The 18,854-nt window shown below is 43.2% G+C and overlaps 2 protein-coding genes across 3 annotated transcripts in view; one reads left to right on the top strand and one right to left on the bottom strand.

Moving 5' to 3' along the window:
• TRIM37 (tripartite motif containing 37) overlaps positions 1-14,318 on the top strand; it is a 99,433-nt gene extending 85,115 nt beyond the window's left edge. Inside the window, exons 24-25 of one of the 2 annotated variants that reach the window (XM_066264069.1) lie at positions 2,748-2,826; positions 14,188-14,318. In XM_066264069.1, coding sequence (XP_066120166.1) covers positions 2,748-2,826; positions 14,188-14,191 — 83 coding nt within the window. In that variant the 3' untranslated portion in view covers positions 14,192-14,318. Of the gene's footprint in view, positions 1-2,747; positions 3,970-14,187 lie in introns of those variants that run through there. The other variant, XM_066264070.1, reaches the window with a different exon arrangement.
• The window catches only part of PPM1E (protein phosphatase, Mg2+/Mn2+ dependent 1E), a 97,898-nt gene continuing 91,497 nt past the window's right edge, over positions 12,454-18,854 (bottom strand). The window contains exon 7 of the mRNA XM_066264071.1: positions 12,454-16,871. Coding sequence (XP_066120168.1) covers positions 15,814-16,871 — 1,058 coding nt within the window. The 3' untranslated portion in view covers positions 12,454-15,813. The remainder of the gene's footprint in view (positions 16,872-18,854) is intronic.

Here is an 18,854-nt window from a genome sequence, read left to right as displayed (position 1 = left end):
GGAAATGCTGAGGTCTCTGGTTCGAGACCCGGGGCTTGCCTGGTCAAGGCACATATGGGAGTTGATGCTTCCAGCTCCTCCCCCCCTTCTCTCTCTCTGTCTCTCCTCTCTCTCTCTCTCTCTCTCTCTCTCTGTCTCTCCCTCTCCTCTCTAAAATGAATAAATAAAAATTAAAAAAAAAAAAAGAATTATTTAAGCCTGACCAGGTGGTGGCGCAGTGGATAGAGCGTCGGACTGGGATGCAGAGGACCTGGGTTCGAGACCCCAAGGTCGCCAGCTTGAGCACAGGCTCATCTGACAAAAGCCCACCAGCTTGAACCCAATGTCGCTGGCTCCAGCAAGGGGTTACTCGGTCTGCTGAAGGCCCGCGGTCAAGGCACATATGAGAAAGCAATCAATGAACAACTAAGGTATTGCAATGCGCAATGAAAAACTAATGATTGATGCTTCTCATCTCTCTCCATTCCTGTCTGTCCTTGTCTATCTCTCTCTCTGACTCACTCTCTATCTCTGTAAAAAATTAAAAAAAAAAGTTATTTAAAAAAGACAAATTCTCGACAGAGACCATTTGTGCCCTACAGTACCTAAGTTTTTACTCTCTGCCCCTTTTCGGAAATGTTTGCTGGCCGCTGGGGAGATTGTAGGTGTTTGATATTTTTTTATTTTTAGAGATCATTACTTTTTTTTTTCTCCTCTGTATTTTCTGAAGTTGGAAACGGGGAGGCAGACAGACTCCCGCATGTGCCCAACCGGGATCCACCCGGCATGCCCACCAGGGGCGATGCTCTGTTGTAACCAGAGCCATTCTAGCACCTGAGGCAAAGGCCATGGAGCCATCCTCAGTGCCCAGGCCAACTTTGCTCCAATGGAGCTTTGGCTGCAAGAGGGGAAGAGAGAGACAGAGAGGAAGGAGAGGGGGAGGGGTGGAGAAGCAAATGGGCGCTTCTCCTGTGTGCCCTGGCCAGAAATTGAACGCGGGACTCCTGCACGTGAGGCCGATGCTCTACCACTGAGCCAACCGGCCAGGGCCTGGAATCATTACTTTTTATTCCCTAAGCTCACTGAGTGAAACCCACTGTTACTTTGTTTTTGGTGTACAGCATAATGCTTAGTATGTGTGTTGCCGAGTGATAACCACAGTGAGTTTAGTCACCATTTATCACATGTTGTTAATGTTTTAGCCAGAGACCTTTATGGTCAATCCGAGCATTCCTCTACAGCAGGGGTCAGGAACTTTTTGGCTGAGAGAGCCATGAACGCCAAAATTTTAACATATTTTAAAATGTAATTCCGTGAGAGCCATACAACAACCCATGTACCTTATGAATTATCCAATAAAAATTTGGTGTTGTCCAGAGGACAGCTGTGATTGGCTCCAGCCACCCGCAACCATGAACATGAGCAGTAGGAAATGAATGGATTGTAATACATGAGAATGTTTTATATTTTTTTATTTTATTTTTTTAATAAAGATTTTATTTATTCATTATAGAGTGGGGAGAGAGAGAGAGAGAGAGAGAGAGAAGGAGGGAGGAGCAGAAAGCATCAACTCCCATATGTGCCTTGACCAGGCAAGCCCAGGGTTTTGAACCGGCAACCTCAGCGTTTCCAGGTTGACACTTTATCCACTGCACCACCATAGGTCAGGCACTGTTTTTTATATATTTATATATATATATATATATATATTTTTTTTTTTTTTTTTTTTTTTTTTTCCCCCCTGAAGCTGGAAACGGGGAGAGACAGACAGACTCCCGCATGCGCCCGACCGGGATCCACCTGGCACGCCCACCAGGGGCACGCTCTGCCCACCAGGGGGCAACGCTCCACGGCGACCAGAGCCACTCCAGCGCCTGAGGCAGAGGCCAAGGAGCCATTCCCAGCACCCGGGCCATCCCTGCTCCAATGGAGCCCCGGCTGTGGGAGGGGAAGAGAGAGACAGAGAGGAAGGAGGGGGGGTGGAGAAGCAAACGGGTGCCTCTCCCATGCGCCCTGGCCGGGAATCGAACCCAGGTCCCCCGCACGCCAGGCCAACGCCCCACCGCTGAGCCAACCAGCCAGGGCCACTGGTTTATATTTTTAACATTATTTTTTTATTAAAGATTTGTCTGTGAGCCAGATGCAGCCATCAAAAGAGCCACATCTGGCTCGTGAGCCATAGGTTCCCGACCCCTGCTCTACAAGATTCCCAGAATGACAACATTGTCAGGCTTATGCTAATTGTCAGCTTTATACTTTTTCTATTTCCCTGATGTTCTTGTGTCTTTTTCAATACAGAGCCAAGCATTTGATTATTTTTTTAAGTATTAAAACACTTTCAGTAATTTTCTCTCCTTCTAAAAGCAGCAGCCGAATATTGGAAAGTTTTTTGAGTGCTGATGGGTGTCTGTCATATTTACACGTGCAGTTTATTATCTTTGAAATGCGTTGTGTGTTGACACCGTCTGCAGTGTCTCCATCACCATTTGCTGTTCCCTTCCTCCGCTGCCCCCGCACTGTGCCCAGGAGGACAGGGGGGCGGGGTCGTCCGTTTTTCAGTTCCCGGGTCTGGTGCACAGTTCTCTCCCCCTCTACCCCCTTTGTGTTTGCTTACACCAAACTCCGATCACAGAGTCTGAGACAGCTTGGTTCACAGCCCAGCAGGTCTTGATTGCTGAAGCACCACACTTGGTAAGGTCATGTAAAAACATGGAAAGGAAAACAGCAGTCTTTAGAAAATATCATGTGCTCTTGCCTTTCTCTCGTAGATACACACCCCGGTTTTCCCGACGGAGGGCAGAGAGGGCCTGAGGAGCCCAGCTTCAGTACTGAGGAGAGCAGTGCAAGGTAATTGCAAACCAGGAGAACTGACTTGAAGCTGTCTTGACCCTGAACTTTGCTGTCGTTGGTGCTCAAATTGTCTTCTGTCAGATAATCAGATTTGGTTTAACTTTCTTTATCATATCTACCTGAAATAGTAATTCTGAAACTTTAGAACGTAGCGCAGTCCTAGTATACGACATTAGAAAACAGGAAAAACTTGAGTGTGGGAAGAATTCTGTGTAACGTAATGAATAAAGATGTAGTGCTTAATTAATTCAGTAAAGTATATTTATAACCCAGTTTTAGCTTCTACAACAGAAGGGCCACTAGCCTAGAGGCAGCGACGCCCAGCAGCTGCCCGGCGCTGGCCCTGCTGTGCGTCGGCCAGAGGCTCCGTTGTGTTGGACTGTCTTTATGTTTTGAGTTTTACTCACAGTGTATAGTTTTATTAGTGCCTGTAGATTAGTGAACAGAAAAATTACTTAATGTGTAGATTCTGTCCCGTAGATACTGTATGTGAACAACGGAAGTAACACTATACTGAACCTCATGTTTGGAGAATGTGGACTGATTAAAGTTAACTTATTTATCGTATCTTGTTTTTTCAAGTGCAGGCACGCCGACTAATGGCCTGGTCTTTCTGTTGTGTGACTCTTGCAAATGAAATTTTAAATGTGATAAGTTGGTGTGGGTTGGTTATGTTCCTGGTTATATGAACGCATGTAAAGTCATTTAAAATTATTTCATTTTTATGGCTCTTACTAAACATCTAAAGTACAAGTATTTAAAAACCTTCCTTTTTCCTTTATTTTCATTGGTTGGACATTGATTTCAGTGTCGATACATTTAGAGACTTGGACATGCTCAGAGTGGTTTACGTGGAACTGGGATAAGGTTCGCTTTCGTACTTGCAGTTGGCTCATAGCAGCTGCCCAGTGTGCCGTGTGCGCCTGCACTTGTGTCTGAGCTGCTGGTCTGGGTGAGTGTCCCACTGAAAGTTGACCAGACTCTCGGAAAAGCATGAAATATAAACATGCGAGAGGCCTCTCATTTGCTTATATGTTACTTAATATTGTTCACTTCTCCGCGTCGAATGTCTTGCTGGTTGCTGTGATTCACGACTTGCTTTTGTTCAAAACAGTTTGCACTTTTTATTAATAAAATGAACTTGAGAAAATACGCCTCTGAATTTATTAACAGTGGGACAGCAAGCCCCCCCCTTTTTTATTCATTTTGCCAATATATAATGGAGGCTGTTGAGCTCTGTGGACTGTTAGTAAATGCACGGGAAAGTTACAAGACTTATGTATAATCTCTATATGATTTTTTTTAAGTTAATTGGAGGCTGACCTGTGGTGGTGCAGTGGATAAAGTGTCAACCTGGAACACTGAGGTCACTGGTTCGAAACCCTGGTCTTGCCTGGTCAAGGCACATATGGGAGTTGATTCTTCCTCCTTCCTTCTCCCCCACTCCTCTCTCTCTCTCTCTCTCCCTCCCTCCCCTGCGCACATGTGCTCTCTCTCTCCTCTCTAAAATGAATAAATGAAATCTTTTAAAAAAAGGTAATTGGAAATATTTAAGTGCTATACTTAGGAAAGGTAAAAAATTAGCATTTGTTTACTAACATATTTATTAGTATGCTGTTGTATAGTTATGGAGTTTATCATGCAGTGATCTAAAACATTACTAATAAGGTTTTTTTTTTTTTTTTTTTTTTTTTGCATTTTTCCGAAGCTGGAAACGGGGAGAGACAGTCAGACAGACTCCCGCATGTGCCCGACCGGGATCCACCCGCATGCCCACCGGGGGGCGACGCTCTGCCCACCAGGGGGTGATGCTCTGCCGTGACCAGAGCCACTCCAGCGCCTGGGGCAGAGGCCAAGGAGCCATCCCCAGTGCCCGGGCCATCTCTGCTCCAATGGAGCCCCGGCTGCAGGAGGGGAAGAGAGAGACAGAAAGGAAGGAGAGGGTGGGGGTGGAGAAGCAAATGGGCTTTTCCTATGTGCCCTGGCCGAGAATCAAACCCGGGTCCCCCGCACGCCAGGCCGACGCTCTACTGCTGAGCCAACCGGCCAGGGCCACTAATAAGTTTTTTTTAACACATTTTTATTAGATGGAAATATATTCATGTTCATTACATTTTGACAAGATATTTTTAATCCAGCTGTCTCTTACCTCTACACTACATTGTAACAGATGACAATATAATGTAAGAATTTTGCACCTTTAGTTGTATGTTGAGAGCAAACCATTGTAGGAAATGAGTAGGGTTTTTTTTGATGATGCTTATCAGAACCCATAAACACAAGTGAGTGACACTTTGAATCTCTCGCTATTGCCTCACTACGTTTTGACCTGTACAGATTTGATGCAGAATTGTGTGCTTTTCCATGTGCTTTTATAATTTTTGTTATTTTCAAAATATGGGAAACTATGTGTGGTTAGGAACTAAGAGAAACCTGAGAAGAAACTCTCCATTTGGTGACATTTACTTGTAAGAGCTTTAGCATGAGTGATTTAGTCATGGGATTCTCTTGGGTTATTAATGTGTGTACAGTAGTATCCCCTTGTCCATGGTTTTGCTTTTTTTGGTTTCAGTTACCTGTGTTCAAACAATTAGGAAAATTCCAGAAATAATTCATAATTTAAAAAATAATTTTGTTTATTGATTTTAGAGTGGGGGGAGAGAGAAACATTAATTTGTTGTTCCACTTATTTATGCATTCATTGGTTGACTCCTATATGTGCCCTGACTGGGGATCAAACCCACAGCCTTTGGCATATTGGGACAACACTCTAACCAATTGAGCTACCCGACCAGGGCCTATAAGATTTAAATTGTGCGCTGTTCTGTAGTGAGATGAAATCTCATGCCCTTCTGCTCCATTCCCCCCGGATGGCAGTCATCTCTTTATGCAGTGTTTCCACACTGGACATGCCACCTGCCCATTAGTCACTTGGTCACAGTCTGTCACCCTGGTATTGTGGTGCTTGAGCTCAGGAAACCCTTATGTTACTTAAAGGCCTCAACACACGAGAGTGTAGTGATGCCAACAATTTGGATATTCCAAAGAGAAGCTGTGAAGTGCTTCCTTTACGTGGAACGGCGAAAGTTCTCAGTAAGGAAGAAAAATTACATGCTGAGTTTGCTACAATCTACAATAAAAATGAATCTTTATTCATGAAATAATGAAAAAGGAAGAAAATTATGCCAGCTTTGTTGTCACACCTCAAACTGCAAAAGTTAGGGCCAGCGAGCATGATAAGTGCTTAGTTGACTCTTTGAGTAGTATTTTTTATGCTCGCTGACCCCCAGAGTGAATTTTTTTTTTTTTTTTCAAAAAATGAAATTACTGCCCTGGCTGGTTGGCTCAGTGGTAGAGTGTCGGCCTGGCATGCAGGAGTCCCGGGTTCGATTCCCGGCCAGGGCACACAGGAGAAGTGCCCATCTGCTTCTCCACCCCTCCCCCTCTCCTTCCTCTCTGTCTCTCTCTTCCCCTCCCGCAGCTGAGGCTCCATTGGAGCAAAGTTGGCCCGGGCGCTGAGGATGGCTCTGTGGCCTCTGCCTCAGGCGCTAGAATGGCTCTGGTTGCAACCGAGCAATGCCCCAGATGGGCAGAGCATCGCCCCCTGGTGGGCGTGCTGGCTGGATCCCAGTCAGGCACATGCGGGAGTCTGACTGCCTCCCTGTTTTCAACTTTAGAAAAATACAAAAAAAAAAAATTATTTCCAGTTATAGTTTTATTAACTTAAAATCATGTTTGTTTGATAACCAATTTATGAAACAAGAACATACATTTGTCTTTTTTTATGTTGCCTTATATATATTTTTAAATATAAAATATAAAATATTTTTTAAAAGATATATTGATCATACTCTGGATGGTCAGGAGGCACGAGGACGTATATGAACATTCGTACTGCTCAAAGGGTTAAAGTAGAAAAGGTGTTAACATTTTGGGGTGGAAGACACGAACAGAAAACATGTTGATTGACAACAGTGTGTTGCTCCAGCAAGCGCTGAGCCCATATGAAGACTTCAGCAAGGGATCCCCCGAAGTGAGTGACACCCAGTAGGGGATGGTTACACAGATTTAGGAAAAGGTTTGGGCTGGAAAGTACAAGAACTACAGGAGAGTATTGCTCTAATCGCTCTATTTTATTATTGCTGCTGTTAGTCTCTTATTCTGCCTGACATATAAGTGAAACTTCAGATAAGTATGTTGTGCAGGAACATAGTTTATATAGGGCACTGCGCCATCTGAGATTTTAGGCATCCCCTGTGGACAAGGGGGGGGCCTCCTGTAATAGTATTTTGAGGTATTCCTCTGTTCTTTGGGGGGGCTCTCTCTTTTTCTTTTTACAGTTAGTGCTCTACTTATGACCATGGTTGGTTCCGACAGACTGGTAGTAACACGATTTGGTTGTAAGTTGAGTAGGCTATATGTACAGTACTGTGAAATAATGTTATAAAAATCTTTAAGTCATATTTTATCATAATTTTCTTTCATTATTATATATAATTTTCTTTGTTCATTTTATGCCATTTGTATCATCTCTCCACCATTTTGTTTCTTATTTTTACATTCATCAGGTGCGTTACCAGTACAAGTGGTTTAATATTTGCAAAGACAATTTCCTCTTGGTAGACATCTTGGGAGGGGTTTGATGAAAAATATCCAAGACACAAAACACAAATTGCTGTACCGAGTCTAGGATAACAGTTGAAATGGTGCACGTGGAGATGGTAGCGCTGCCGGAAGCTGGTCCGCACTATCATATGCCCAGCTGGGCAATACTTGCGCTGCCAGATGCGGAGCAGTCATGGCTAGTGATGTGGTCGTAAAATCGAATGGTCATACTTTGCATAGGTCGTAAGTCAATCAATATGTGTGATTATAAATGGTCTTAAGCTTTGCTCCTATTTTTCATGACCTTGAGATTTTTTTTAGTGGATTCCTCTCTTCCTGTCCCCCTTCCTTTTCCCATCCCTCCCTCTTCCCTTCCCTTTTCTCCCCTTCCCTCCCCTTCCCTCCCCTTCCCTCCTCTCCTCCACGCTCCATGCTCATCCTGCATTTTCCCTGCTCCCCCTTTTTTGACAGTGCTATTTAGAAACAAAGATTTGTTGACTTATAGTCTTAAGGAGAAACAAATTGACTACAGTACAGTGTTTATGTATAGTTCTTAGCCTTTTATTGTGGTGTCAAAATACTTTTCCAAAGTTATTTAAAAGGTATTATGATTCAGTGTTCCATCAGTTCTTTTCTCTTCAGTGTGCGTGTGGCTCAGCTGTAATGCAGCTAGACTCGTCTGCTCAAGTCTGCTCTGTCCTCCCCCATGTGTCCTGGTTGCTTTTTAAATTTACATATATTAAAATTGTCTTTATGGAATATCCAGTTCCGTGGGTTTTGACAAACAGAATCATGCAACTGCTACCTTATAGAACAGTTCAGTGCCCCAAATTTCCCTGCGTTGGTTCTTTAAAGCAGTGGTCCCCAACCTTTTTTGGGCCACGGACTGGTTTAATGTCAGAAAATATTTTCACGGACCAGCCTTTAGGGTGGGACGGATAAATGTATCACGTGACCGAGACAAGCGTCAAGAGTGAGTCTTAGACGGATGTAACAAAGGGAATCTGGTCACTTTTTAAAATAAAACATCGTTCAGACTTAATATAAATAAAATGGAAATAATGTAAGTTATTTATTCTTTTTCTGCGGACCGGTACCAAATGACTCACGGACCAGTACCGGTCCATGGCCCGGGGGTTGGGGACCACTGCTTTAAAGGAAAGCCCCTGCCACCCCCCGGCCCTGGCAGCTCTCGGCCCTTTTAGTTCCCTTTTCCGGCGTCATGTATTCTAGATAGAATTACACAGTATGTAGCTGCCTTTCATTTAGTGAAGTGCAGGTGAGTCTGCTCCATCTTGTATATGAGTCAGTATTTCACTCCTTTTTATTGCCAAGTAGCAAACATGTGTCACGGCTGACTCATTTACCCATTGCAGGGCATTTGGTTATTTCCAGGTTAGGGTGATTATAAGCTTTATAAACATTTTGTATAGACTTTGCTGTGAACATTAGTTTTCATTCTCAAATATATATTCCTTGGAGTGGATTATGGCTGGCCTCTGTCCCTGGTTCTCACGCTATAGCCTCTTAGTGCTATATAGCCTCTTAGAATTTCCTGGATGATAGGTGGGTCCTGATAGGGTATGCTAATGAAATGGCTCAGGATGGGGACTGGCCATGCCGCAGAGACTAACCACGCGATTAGGGTATTGGGGCTATGAGTCTATGAGTCACATGATAGCAGCCTCAGTGGTTCAGCCTTATTTCCAGTCGGTCATTCATGCCTACCCAGTGAAACCCCAGTAAGAACTCTGCACACTGAAGCTCTGATGTGCTTGCTGGCTGGCAATATTTTGTATTGTCATGCATTGGTGGTTCAGGAGACGAACACGCCCTGATCCCAAGGGAGCTTCACACGGGGACTAGTCCAGACCTCACCCTGTGTGTGTCTCCTTATAGAACTGGAATTGTAAGCAGCATATTTTTCTGAGTTCTGTGAGCTATTCTAGTGAATTATCAAACCTAAGGGGCAATAGTGGGAACTCCCAAATTTGTAGCAAACTGGTCAGAAATGGGGGTAGCTTGGGACCCCCAAACCTGGCATCTGAAGTAAGAGCAGTCCTGTGGAGGATTTTTCTTTAACCTGTGAAGTCTGGTTGGTGTCAGAAGTAATTGCACTGAGCCTTGTGATAAATACGTGCTGAACTTTATAAGGAGCTACGAGACTTTCCAGGAGCAGCACTGCCATTGTGCAGGCCCAGCAGCAACATGGTGTGGGTTCCAACTGCGTCCCAGAAACACTTATCAGTATTTCTGGTCTTAGTTATTCTAATAAGTATGTAGTGATAACTCATTTTGCTAATATTTTGCTGAGGATTTTTGCATTATATTCATGAGGGATATTAGTCTGTAGTTCTGTTTTTATCTAAGTTGGTATCAGAGTAATGCTGACCTAGTAAAGAATCTTCTCTTTTCTGGAAAAGAATGTATAGAATTGGTCTTGCTCTCTAAATGTTCATTAAAATTTACCAGTGAAAGGATGCTGCTAGAGGAAGTAATCTTTGGAAGTTTTTCTTTCCCCAACTCTGTTTTTGGTATTTATTCTGCTTAGCTTTCTTCAAGCTTTTTGGATCTATGGTATGCTGGTTATAATTCGGACCTGACCAGGTGGTGGTGCAGTGGGTAGGATGCAGAGGACCCAGGTTCGAAACCCCGAGGTCGCCGGCTTGAGTGTGGGCTCATCTGGTTTGAGCAAAGGCTTACCAGCTTGGGCGCAGGGTCGCTGGCTTGAGTGTGGGATCCTAGACCTGATCCCACGACCGCTGGCTTCAGCCCAAAGGTCACTGGCTTGAAGCCCAGGGTCGCTGGCTTGAGCAAGGGGTTACTCACTCTGCTGTAGCCCCCCAGTCAAGGCATATATGAGAAAGCAATCAATGAACAACTAAGGTGCTGCAACAAAGAATTGATGCTTCTCATTTCTCCCTTCCTGTCAATCTGTCCCTCTCTCTGTCTCTGTCACACAAAAATACTAATTTTGGAAAATTCTCAGCCATGTCTTCTGCCCAGTTATCTTTCTCTTGTAGGATCTTAATTATACATATGTTAAACTGATACTCTACCACAGCTCGTATGTGTTCTTTTTTGGGTTTATTTTATTTTACCTTCTTTTTCTTTTGTGTTTCAATTAGGGTATTTTTTATTAAAGGCTACTGATTTTTGCCTTCAGCAATATAGTCTACTGAGGATTCCCTTCCATGATATTATTCCTAGGCCAACCAAAAGTAGGTTTTCTAAAGCATGATAGAACAGCGTTCTTTAATAATTATTGTTAAGGTGACAGAGGGCCAACTTGTAATCAGAAAAGGAACAATTAAACATCTTAGCCATCCATGGAGCAGTATCTGATAATTTGGTAATATGGATAAATTTTTTAAGTGAGAGGAGGGGAGATAGACTCCCATATGCACCCTGACTGGGATCCACCTGGCAACCCCTCTAGGGCCCGTGCTCAAATCAACCAAGCTATCCTCAGCGCCTGGGGCCAATGCTGAGACCAGTCGAGCCACTGGCTGCGAGAGCGGACGTGGGAGAGAAGGGGGAGAGGTGGCAGGGCAGGGAGGAAGGAGAAGCAGATGGTTGCTTCTCCTTGTGCCCTGACCAGGGATCGAACCCAGGATGTCCGCACGCTGGACTGATGCTCTCTATCCACTGAGCAAACCAGCCAGGGCCAGATAAATTTCTATTAAATTTAAATGATCTCACTGTATTTAGTGTTTCACTTAAACCTTGCTATGTGCTGCTTTGGAAAGAGATGTTCCTTTTGAACTAAATAATACTGTATTTTAGAGCAGTGGTTTTCAACCTTTTTATGTACTTGGGGACTGGTGAAAATAGAATTATTTTGGAGACCACTAAGGCAGAAATCACCCTGAGCATAAGCAAATTCAGCTAAGATCCCTGGGTCTATAATCCTCATACAGCACCAGGGTGGTGTCTTTTGTGGACCAGCAGGAAATTTCTGGTGGACTTGTCTGGGGACGGGCAGTTGAAAAATGATGTTTTAAGGGATTTTTTTCAAGTATAAATAATACTTATTATCAAAATATTTTCTTTTATTTCCTGTGTTAACAAACCCTTCAAATACAATTCTTTCAGACCTTTGCTTTTTTCCTCAATTCTTGGCTTCTTTTCAATTACATATAAAATCCTACTAAGTGCTGAGTGAATTTAGTAAGTTAGGATTTTAAGAATTTCCTAGGACTTACCGGTGGGAGGAGAGAGGAACTGCATTAACTCGCTCACATGCTGCACATTCAGTTCCGGGCCCTTAGATCCGCAGCCTTCTGCCTCTGTCCCCAAAGCTCCAGACAGAATTTCAGCAACAAGTCACCTGGCTGTTTGTTCTCTTTGCAGTTTGAAGCTAAGAAGGCAGGGACTAAGTTGGATGCAGTGTGAAGACAAAAGTAGCGGGAGGTTTGAGTGTCAACACTTAGCCGTTGGCAGGGACTGTTCCTCATCTGTTTGTGGATACTAAGCCCTCTACCCCCCATCATATACTTACTGGGAGAACTTGGAGAAGATGAAACATATCTCCTGTGTTTTCTGGGGCCAGGGGATAACAGGATAGCAGCACTTAGCAGAATTTTAAAATAATGTTCCTACTCTTAGAAAACTACCACCTCAGGATTTTATTTTCAGTTCTGAGAGAATCAACATCTTTGAATAAAAAGACAAATGACTAGTAGTTTTAAATTGCCGGGTTTTATTAAGATATTGGCAAAAAATTTCAATATATTTCTTCACCTGAATGAACAGTTATAATAAATAAAATATGAAGACTCACTCATGATTACATTTGAACTCAAAAGTGAGGTGTAGAGCAGGTTCATAAGTGGATACACTTGGAAAGAAATGATTTACCTCCTTTGCTTCACTCCATAGAGAATTCTTTGCAGAGAAATGTCATGAACAAGAGAACAAAGCTGTGTCTCACCAGGAGCACCGAGAGTAAGTCACAGCCATGTACCTGGGGGTATCTGACATCCGAGTTTGCTAGAGTAGCTCTTTTTTCCAGAACAACTGCTGTCAGTCTGGACTTCCCTAGCTTATCCATGTTTTCTAATTAGTACAATAAATCTTCACATTAAAAGACAGAATGCTGCTAGAGGAAGTAATTCTTTATCAGCACAGTACCATTTGTCTGGAAAATAGTCATGTTATAATACTGACGGTATGTTGATTTGAAAAAAACATCTGTTATTCACAGGTCAGAACAGAAGAGTGGATATTTGTCTATCCCCTTTTATGGTCTATAGGTGAGAATGACCACTGAATGAACAACTTGTTTAAACATCAAAATAATGATGTAGATGACTTTCTTACGAAGCCTTGGCCAGCCTCTGATGGGGAAGGCAGTACTTGAATGACAGCAGTTCTGTCTGTGAACACTGATGTCTTTTCTGCATCATTTTAATCTGCCCACTGGACGTCTCACTCCTTACTGGCACAGTGTCCCAACAGTGCAATGTGGTAGTCATGAACGTGGACATCGTCCCACTTAATGTGATCAGAGTCAGACTCAGTGTCGACACTGCTGACTTTCAAGGATCCTCTTAAGTGCAACAGCAACTTTAATTTTATTAATTCAGGGACAGTGGATGGCACTTCTAGGTAAAGAAATGGTATGTACATGTGTGTTTCCACCATCCTCCTTTGTACAGACCTAACTGGGACCGAGAGCCCCAGTGTTTGGTGCAAGACAGTGCTGCTTCCCATCAGACCTCTCAGCAGCACGCGTCCAGAAAGGGAATACACTGGGGACTGATTCCCGTTAAAACTCACAGTGAATGTCCAAGGAGTTTGTATTTACTTCAGTTGGTGACTTGAAGTCTATTTCCCTAATCAGTTCTAGACATTCTTGTTTCTATTTGTTTTACTAGTTCCTATTCTAACAAAACTTTAGCAGGCAAACAAACTGATGCAGATCATGTTGAATTGAGAGGGGTACAGCCACTCTTAAAGATTGAGTGTAGAACTTTCACCACCACTAAATCACACATTGAGTAAAAGTACAGAACACATAATTCACAGACTATACCTCAGCATTAACAGTTACTATATATTATATAGATACCTTTATATCTATCTAATATTTTTACAGTCACCAGGTACACCATCATTAAGTCTAAGTTACAGACGTGTGGAAACCATTAGTTAGAGGGTACTCATTGCTTACGTCAGCAAGCAGCAGATAAGGGCACAGGAGTGTGAACTGAAGGGAACTACTTTCTATTGCCAGTGGCATTAAGAGAGAACACTGTTTCACAAAATACTGCTTTTATCTAGTGTATAGAACCAGGAGCAGCATATATCAGACCAATAACCACTACTTTAAAATGTATTATAGGATTTTAAAGGACTTACCTATGGAGCCTAACTACTTTATAAATATGCATGTTGTGAACAAATGAAAATTTGCTATTTTTTTACAATACTGTTTTACAGCTTGATCATACTAGAACTACTCTGCTTTACTGTCTAGAGGGCTACTGGTATGAGAATGGAGTTAACACTGCTTCCGTAGTCAGACCTACAAGACCCAGACCCTTAAAGATGCGGTCTGTGTTTATCCCGTTTCACCCCACTGAAAAAAACCTGTCCACTTCCACCTTCTTTCCTTTCACGGCTTTTATTCTGGTCAAAAACATCAGCTATAGACAACTATAGAAAATTCTGAAAAACAATTTTTTAATTAGCAAAATACTTTGGACGATAATATACCAATACTCTGCTGCCTGTTTTTTGTTTCCTTAGGTAATTTGAGACTGACACTGCACCTGATGGCTGCATGTGTCACAAGCCTTGAGAGAAGAAGAAATGATTCCAAAGTCAACATAAAACAAATATTGAAAATCTCTACTTACATCCAAATTTTTAAAATAAAATCTGTAGATGATCTGATCATTGCTAAAATGAAGCTGTTTTTATCCAAAATATGCTACAGTCCTCGGTTTTTGAAATCCAGGAACTTCAGTCCTCCATTATGGTTCTGGGGAATATAAATTGCATTATTACGTAAAAACATGGTTAGGCAGTGGGCGTCTCCCGGCGAGCGCGCTCGGCAGCTGAGCACCCCCGCAGGTGCGTCCTGTCCTGTCCTGTCCTGTCCTGTCCAGCAGCGCGGCTGGTCCAGGGTGACTAGGGGTGAGACCTTTGTGATTCTCAGAATCGGAGGCTGCTGCACTGAATGACTCTGATGATTAGTCTTTTTGCTCTCTTTAGATGAGGACATGCTTCTCACTTGAAACTGCAGCAGTGGCAAACTATCAAATACAAATACTGCAATGAAAACATGTCCGATCTCTGCAGTCTGAGGTTGCCGGTGGCTTGCTCTCTCATGCTAAGCAGACTTTGGTCTCAGCAGCCTGCAGTCCCCCTGCACGCGGCCTCCGGGCTCACTTTAGGCACACTCATTCAGCCTTTCACACCAATTCATTCCCTTGGGGGAAACAGTTTTGGAGAAGTTAAAACTAGTATTTTTCACTCGCCAAAACCCACTTATTTTTTAGTCGTACATGCCTTTGTTGTCTGTAACCTTTAAAAAAATGCAGAAAAATTAGAAATGCTACTTTTCTTTTTAAATGGCAACTTGATTCTAGTGTATTTGTACCTGACATCATCTCCATTAAAACAGTTTTATTCCTGAGATGAAGGTACAGTGAAAAACATGTTAGCATCGTAGGTTAAAACCAATTGACAGCGGTCTCCTAAAATGACAAATAAAAATTCTGCCAAAAGCACCATAACAGGTTATGAAACTCCCATATAGCTACAGCCCTAGGAAATACTTGAAGTTTTTCACAGTCCTTTATGTTACAGAAAAGAAATCAGTAAATCTTGACTGTATGCTGCCTCACAAGTATGAGAATATGACGTTTTTACAGTAGGTTTCTACTTTCATTGTTACCAGTTAAAACCCATATGGCTTTTAGTTACTCACCAAAAAATGAGGGAGGGGTTTCCCTCAGAGTCTCCAGTCTTTTGAGGAACATTCCCCAACTAAATCTAATTCTGCATTGTTTTCCAAAGGTATATTAGGCACATCAGACCAAATTTCAACTGCGTTGAGATTTCAACACGGTATTCTGACAAAAATAAGTACCTCATCAGCTCCCACTAGTGGCGTGAAGAGGCAGTGGGGTTTGTGTGTAGGTGTGGGGAGACATCACAGGGACCAGCTGTAGAATTTTGCTAGTAAAACCACCAATACTTTTTCTTTAGATTGAAAACACTATTTGGGGTTTTGATCTATTTACATTTAAGAATTGAGCCATCCATAGTTTCATAATGAACACATATTTCAGAGATGTCTACCTTGTTTCTACTCTGAGTAGCATTTTTACTGGGAGGAGAGCTAGCTAGCCTATTGGAAAGAAAGGATTATATTTCCCAGCTCCAGGGAAGATCTGGGGACGGAACACCATTACTCGTTCTGAGCCTCTTCGTGTTTTCATTGTACCCTTTCCAACTATTTTGCCTCCATGGCAGAGAACGTCTTAACATTCTATTTCTCTTCCCACTTCGAATAAGTGAGGACAGGCTAGTGCCTACTTTGTGGGAAGGCTCTTGAGCAGAGAGGAATGAATTAAACTTTGGATTAAGCCTGAATCCATGCCACCTCTTTGAGTAGTGGTAGCATAAATGAGATAATCTAGAAACTCTCTTTCCCAGGAATGTGAGCTGTTCATTCTCCAGCCCAGAACAGACAGGAAACAGACTCTCCATTCTGTTTCCCTGCCGCCCTGCAGAACCCAGATTACAGGAAGAGGGGAGCTCTCCGGCACCGCTCCGTTCGGGCAAGGATGACTGAACTGATTTTCTCTCCAGTAATAGCTCATTAATAAGATTTGCTTTCCTTGGTGCACCAGGATCAAACATCTCAACTGGTGGCAGAAACTGAACACTGTGAGGTTTGCTTGCTTCTATTCGTGTGAGATCTAGGTAGCCTGGGTCTTGCAGCACGTTGATTTGGGACCCTGGGCTCAGGCTAGTTCTATCAGTGAATGAGTCCACACGCCCATCATAGCCTAGGTCGGCTGGTGCTGAGCACTGGTGCTGAGGCCAGGGGCGCTTGCACTCGCCATGATTCTCCTTATCATCCCCCCCATCTTCTTGCCCTCCTTGAAAAGAGTTCTCTGTCCAGTCTGATTCCTCACTAACATTTACAGCTTTGTTCATGTCCCTCAGGAATACCACAATAACAGTGATGTTGTCACTTGACCCAGCGTCACGAGCTGACGCCACTAATTTGTGGGCCACCATGCTGCTGTCTCCATTGTTCTCCTTCAAGTGGTCGGAGACAACTTTCACTGCCTCATCAGGGTTCACGGTGTCGTAGAAGCCATCGCAGGCCAGAATGAGGTAGTCTTCAGTTCCATCCAGAACAGTGGAGGCCGAGTCGGCGTCCCCACAGATATACGGCTTATGTTCGGCATCTCCTGTGGGATTTAGAACACAGGTCAGGTTTGGGTTTACCTAGCAGGTAAGAGTGTTTCTGGCCAATGCTATGACTGACCACCTTCTGTTGCAATGTGATCTGAATTTACTGGAAAGAATTTATAAACTAGTTTTAGATAAAGCACTTGAATTCTGTTAATCAGGTGCTGCTTACCAGTTATTCTCAGTTCAGTAATTGCCATTAACTAAGCTTAATTTCTTACCTAGCTTAGACTCTGAATCCTGTGCCCTGGCTATGACTTAGCCTTAGCTGAGCACAGCAACAAATGTCAAATCTAAATTTGCTGCTGTACTGGAAATCAGTCCTACACAGGAAAACCTGAGTGTTGCGGGAGATCCGTTCTTTTACTGGTGGTGAAGCTTGCTTCAGTTGATATTTGAGAACAAGTCCACATTGGAAAACAAACCAAAGTTCTGATCGCTCTTCTTCAACAAGTACTTAAAATTCTTGTTTTATCCTTGTTTACAAATCAAGTTTCATACTGTGAACACAGAGCAATGCTTGAGTTACAAGGGATTTTTAAAAACCAAGGTCAACTTCCACAAGCGAGGAAGTCATTCCAAGCTTCAGACAAGAGAACTAGAATGTTAGTCTCTTTGTTCCTAGTCCAATTTGCTTTCTGTTTTTTAAATTCTGCTTTGCTTATTACTTGTAGAGAATAGTCAGAATGTGTATGTCCATTTTCTTAAATCCAGGGACCACCATTATTATTCTTTCTTCTTCATGTTTCTGATTATCCCCCCTTTTGTCTTCATTGCTGTTATTTAGTCTCTATTTGTGAACAACTGTAAGAATCCCCAAAGCCCTATCTGGTTAGCTTGTCCACTCAGAGCTGGGCCTTGAAGGACAAATTAGTTATCAGCAGCAGCAAAGGCCCTGGGTTGAGGAAAAAGAATCAACAAAGAGAGGCAGCTATTAAGCAGTAATGTCTAGCTGAATATAGGGTACTGGGAGGAGAGACAGACTGGGGTCTGGGGCCCACAGTAAGCTGGGTTTGTCACCAGACTACTAACATAATTCCTCCGTTTGGAACTTCCAGATCCAGAGCACTCCCAAATCCATTCCTTGTTTTCCTTTGGAGAGACTAGCAAAGGGGTGCTTGGCCAACTGGGTACCCCAATAACTTATTACTCATTTCTTTACACAGAAATCACAGAGTATTAGCAGAAATTCCTAGATTAGGGTATCATAATTCGGTAAACAATAGTTTTAAAAAGTTTACAAAGTGGTTTTTATCATCTGTAAAGTAGTGACAGCGCGTAGTGGTCTGAGGATGCCAGTGCTGGAGTCAGACTGCCTGGCTCTGACCCCGGCACCGGCCAGCACCCTCATCCGCCACCAGCCTTCCCATTGCAGTAAACAGCTTTTGACTGGGGAAGATGAAAAGGAGATAAACGGAAGTGACCTGGCTGTGTTACCGCTGTTTTTGATGTCTGTTCTCCTACCCAAGTAAAAGTCTCTGCAACACTTCACGCCCCTTTTTAATCCTCAAGCAGGCCCAGAAAGCTGACTGGAACCACATGGACAACTGCTGGCACCAGTGTGGGCCCCGTGCCCTACCTAGCAGGTTGCTGGGAGGCCCTGCACAGCGGGACTTAATGTATATGCCTGCGTTGGTTTATGTGGAAGGTAAGAAACTCTCTTTCACACAGGAGCCAGGACCACAGTCCTCAAGCATGGTTTTGATTTTGGCAACTTCACTTCCACACTGGGATGCTTTCTGATTAGCCTGTTCAAGCTAATTAAAGCTTCCCATCATGGGATTCCGTGTCCACCAATCCCCTTTACAAATTTCCCCATCCCTACTCCACCTGAATAAATTATCATTATTATTTTCTGAATTCCAGCTCTAAAAATAACCGTGATCTGAGTCATACTGTTCCCAAAAGTCTTGTTGTAGTGCTTCAGTGAAGAGACTCGTGCAGCTGTTCATTTAGAACAACATACGAAGGTTGACACGGAG

This window comes from Saccopteryx bilineata, chromosome 2 (assembly GCF_036850765.1).
Source record: "Saccopteryx bilineata isolate mSacBil1 chromosome 2, mSacBil1_pri_phased_curated, whole genome shotgun sequence".
Lineage (NCBI taxonomy): Eukaryota > Metazoa > Chordata > Mammalia > Chiroptera > Emballonuridae > Saccopteryx > Saccopteryx bilineata.
The sequence above is the reverse complement of the archived record's forward strand: the minus strand, read 5'-3'. Positions and strand labels throughout refer to the sequence as shown.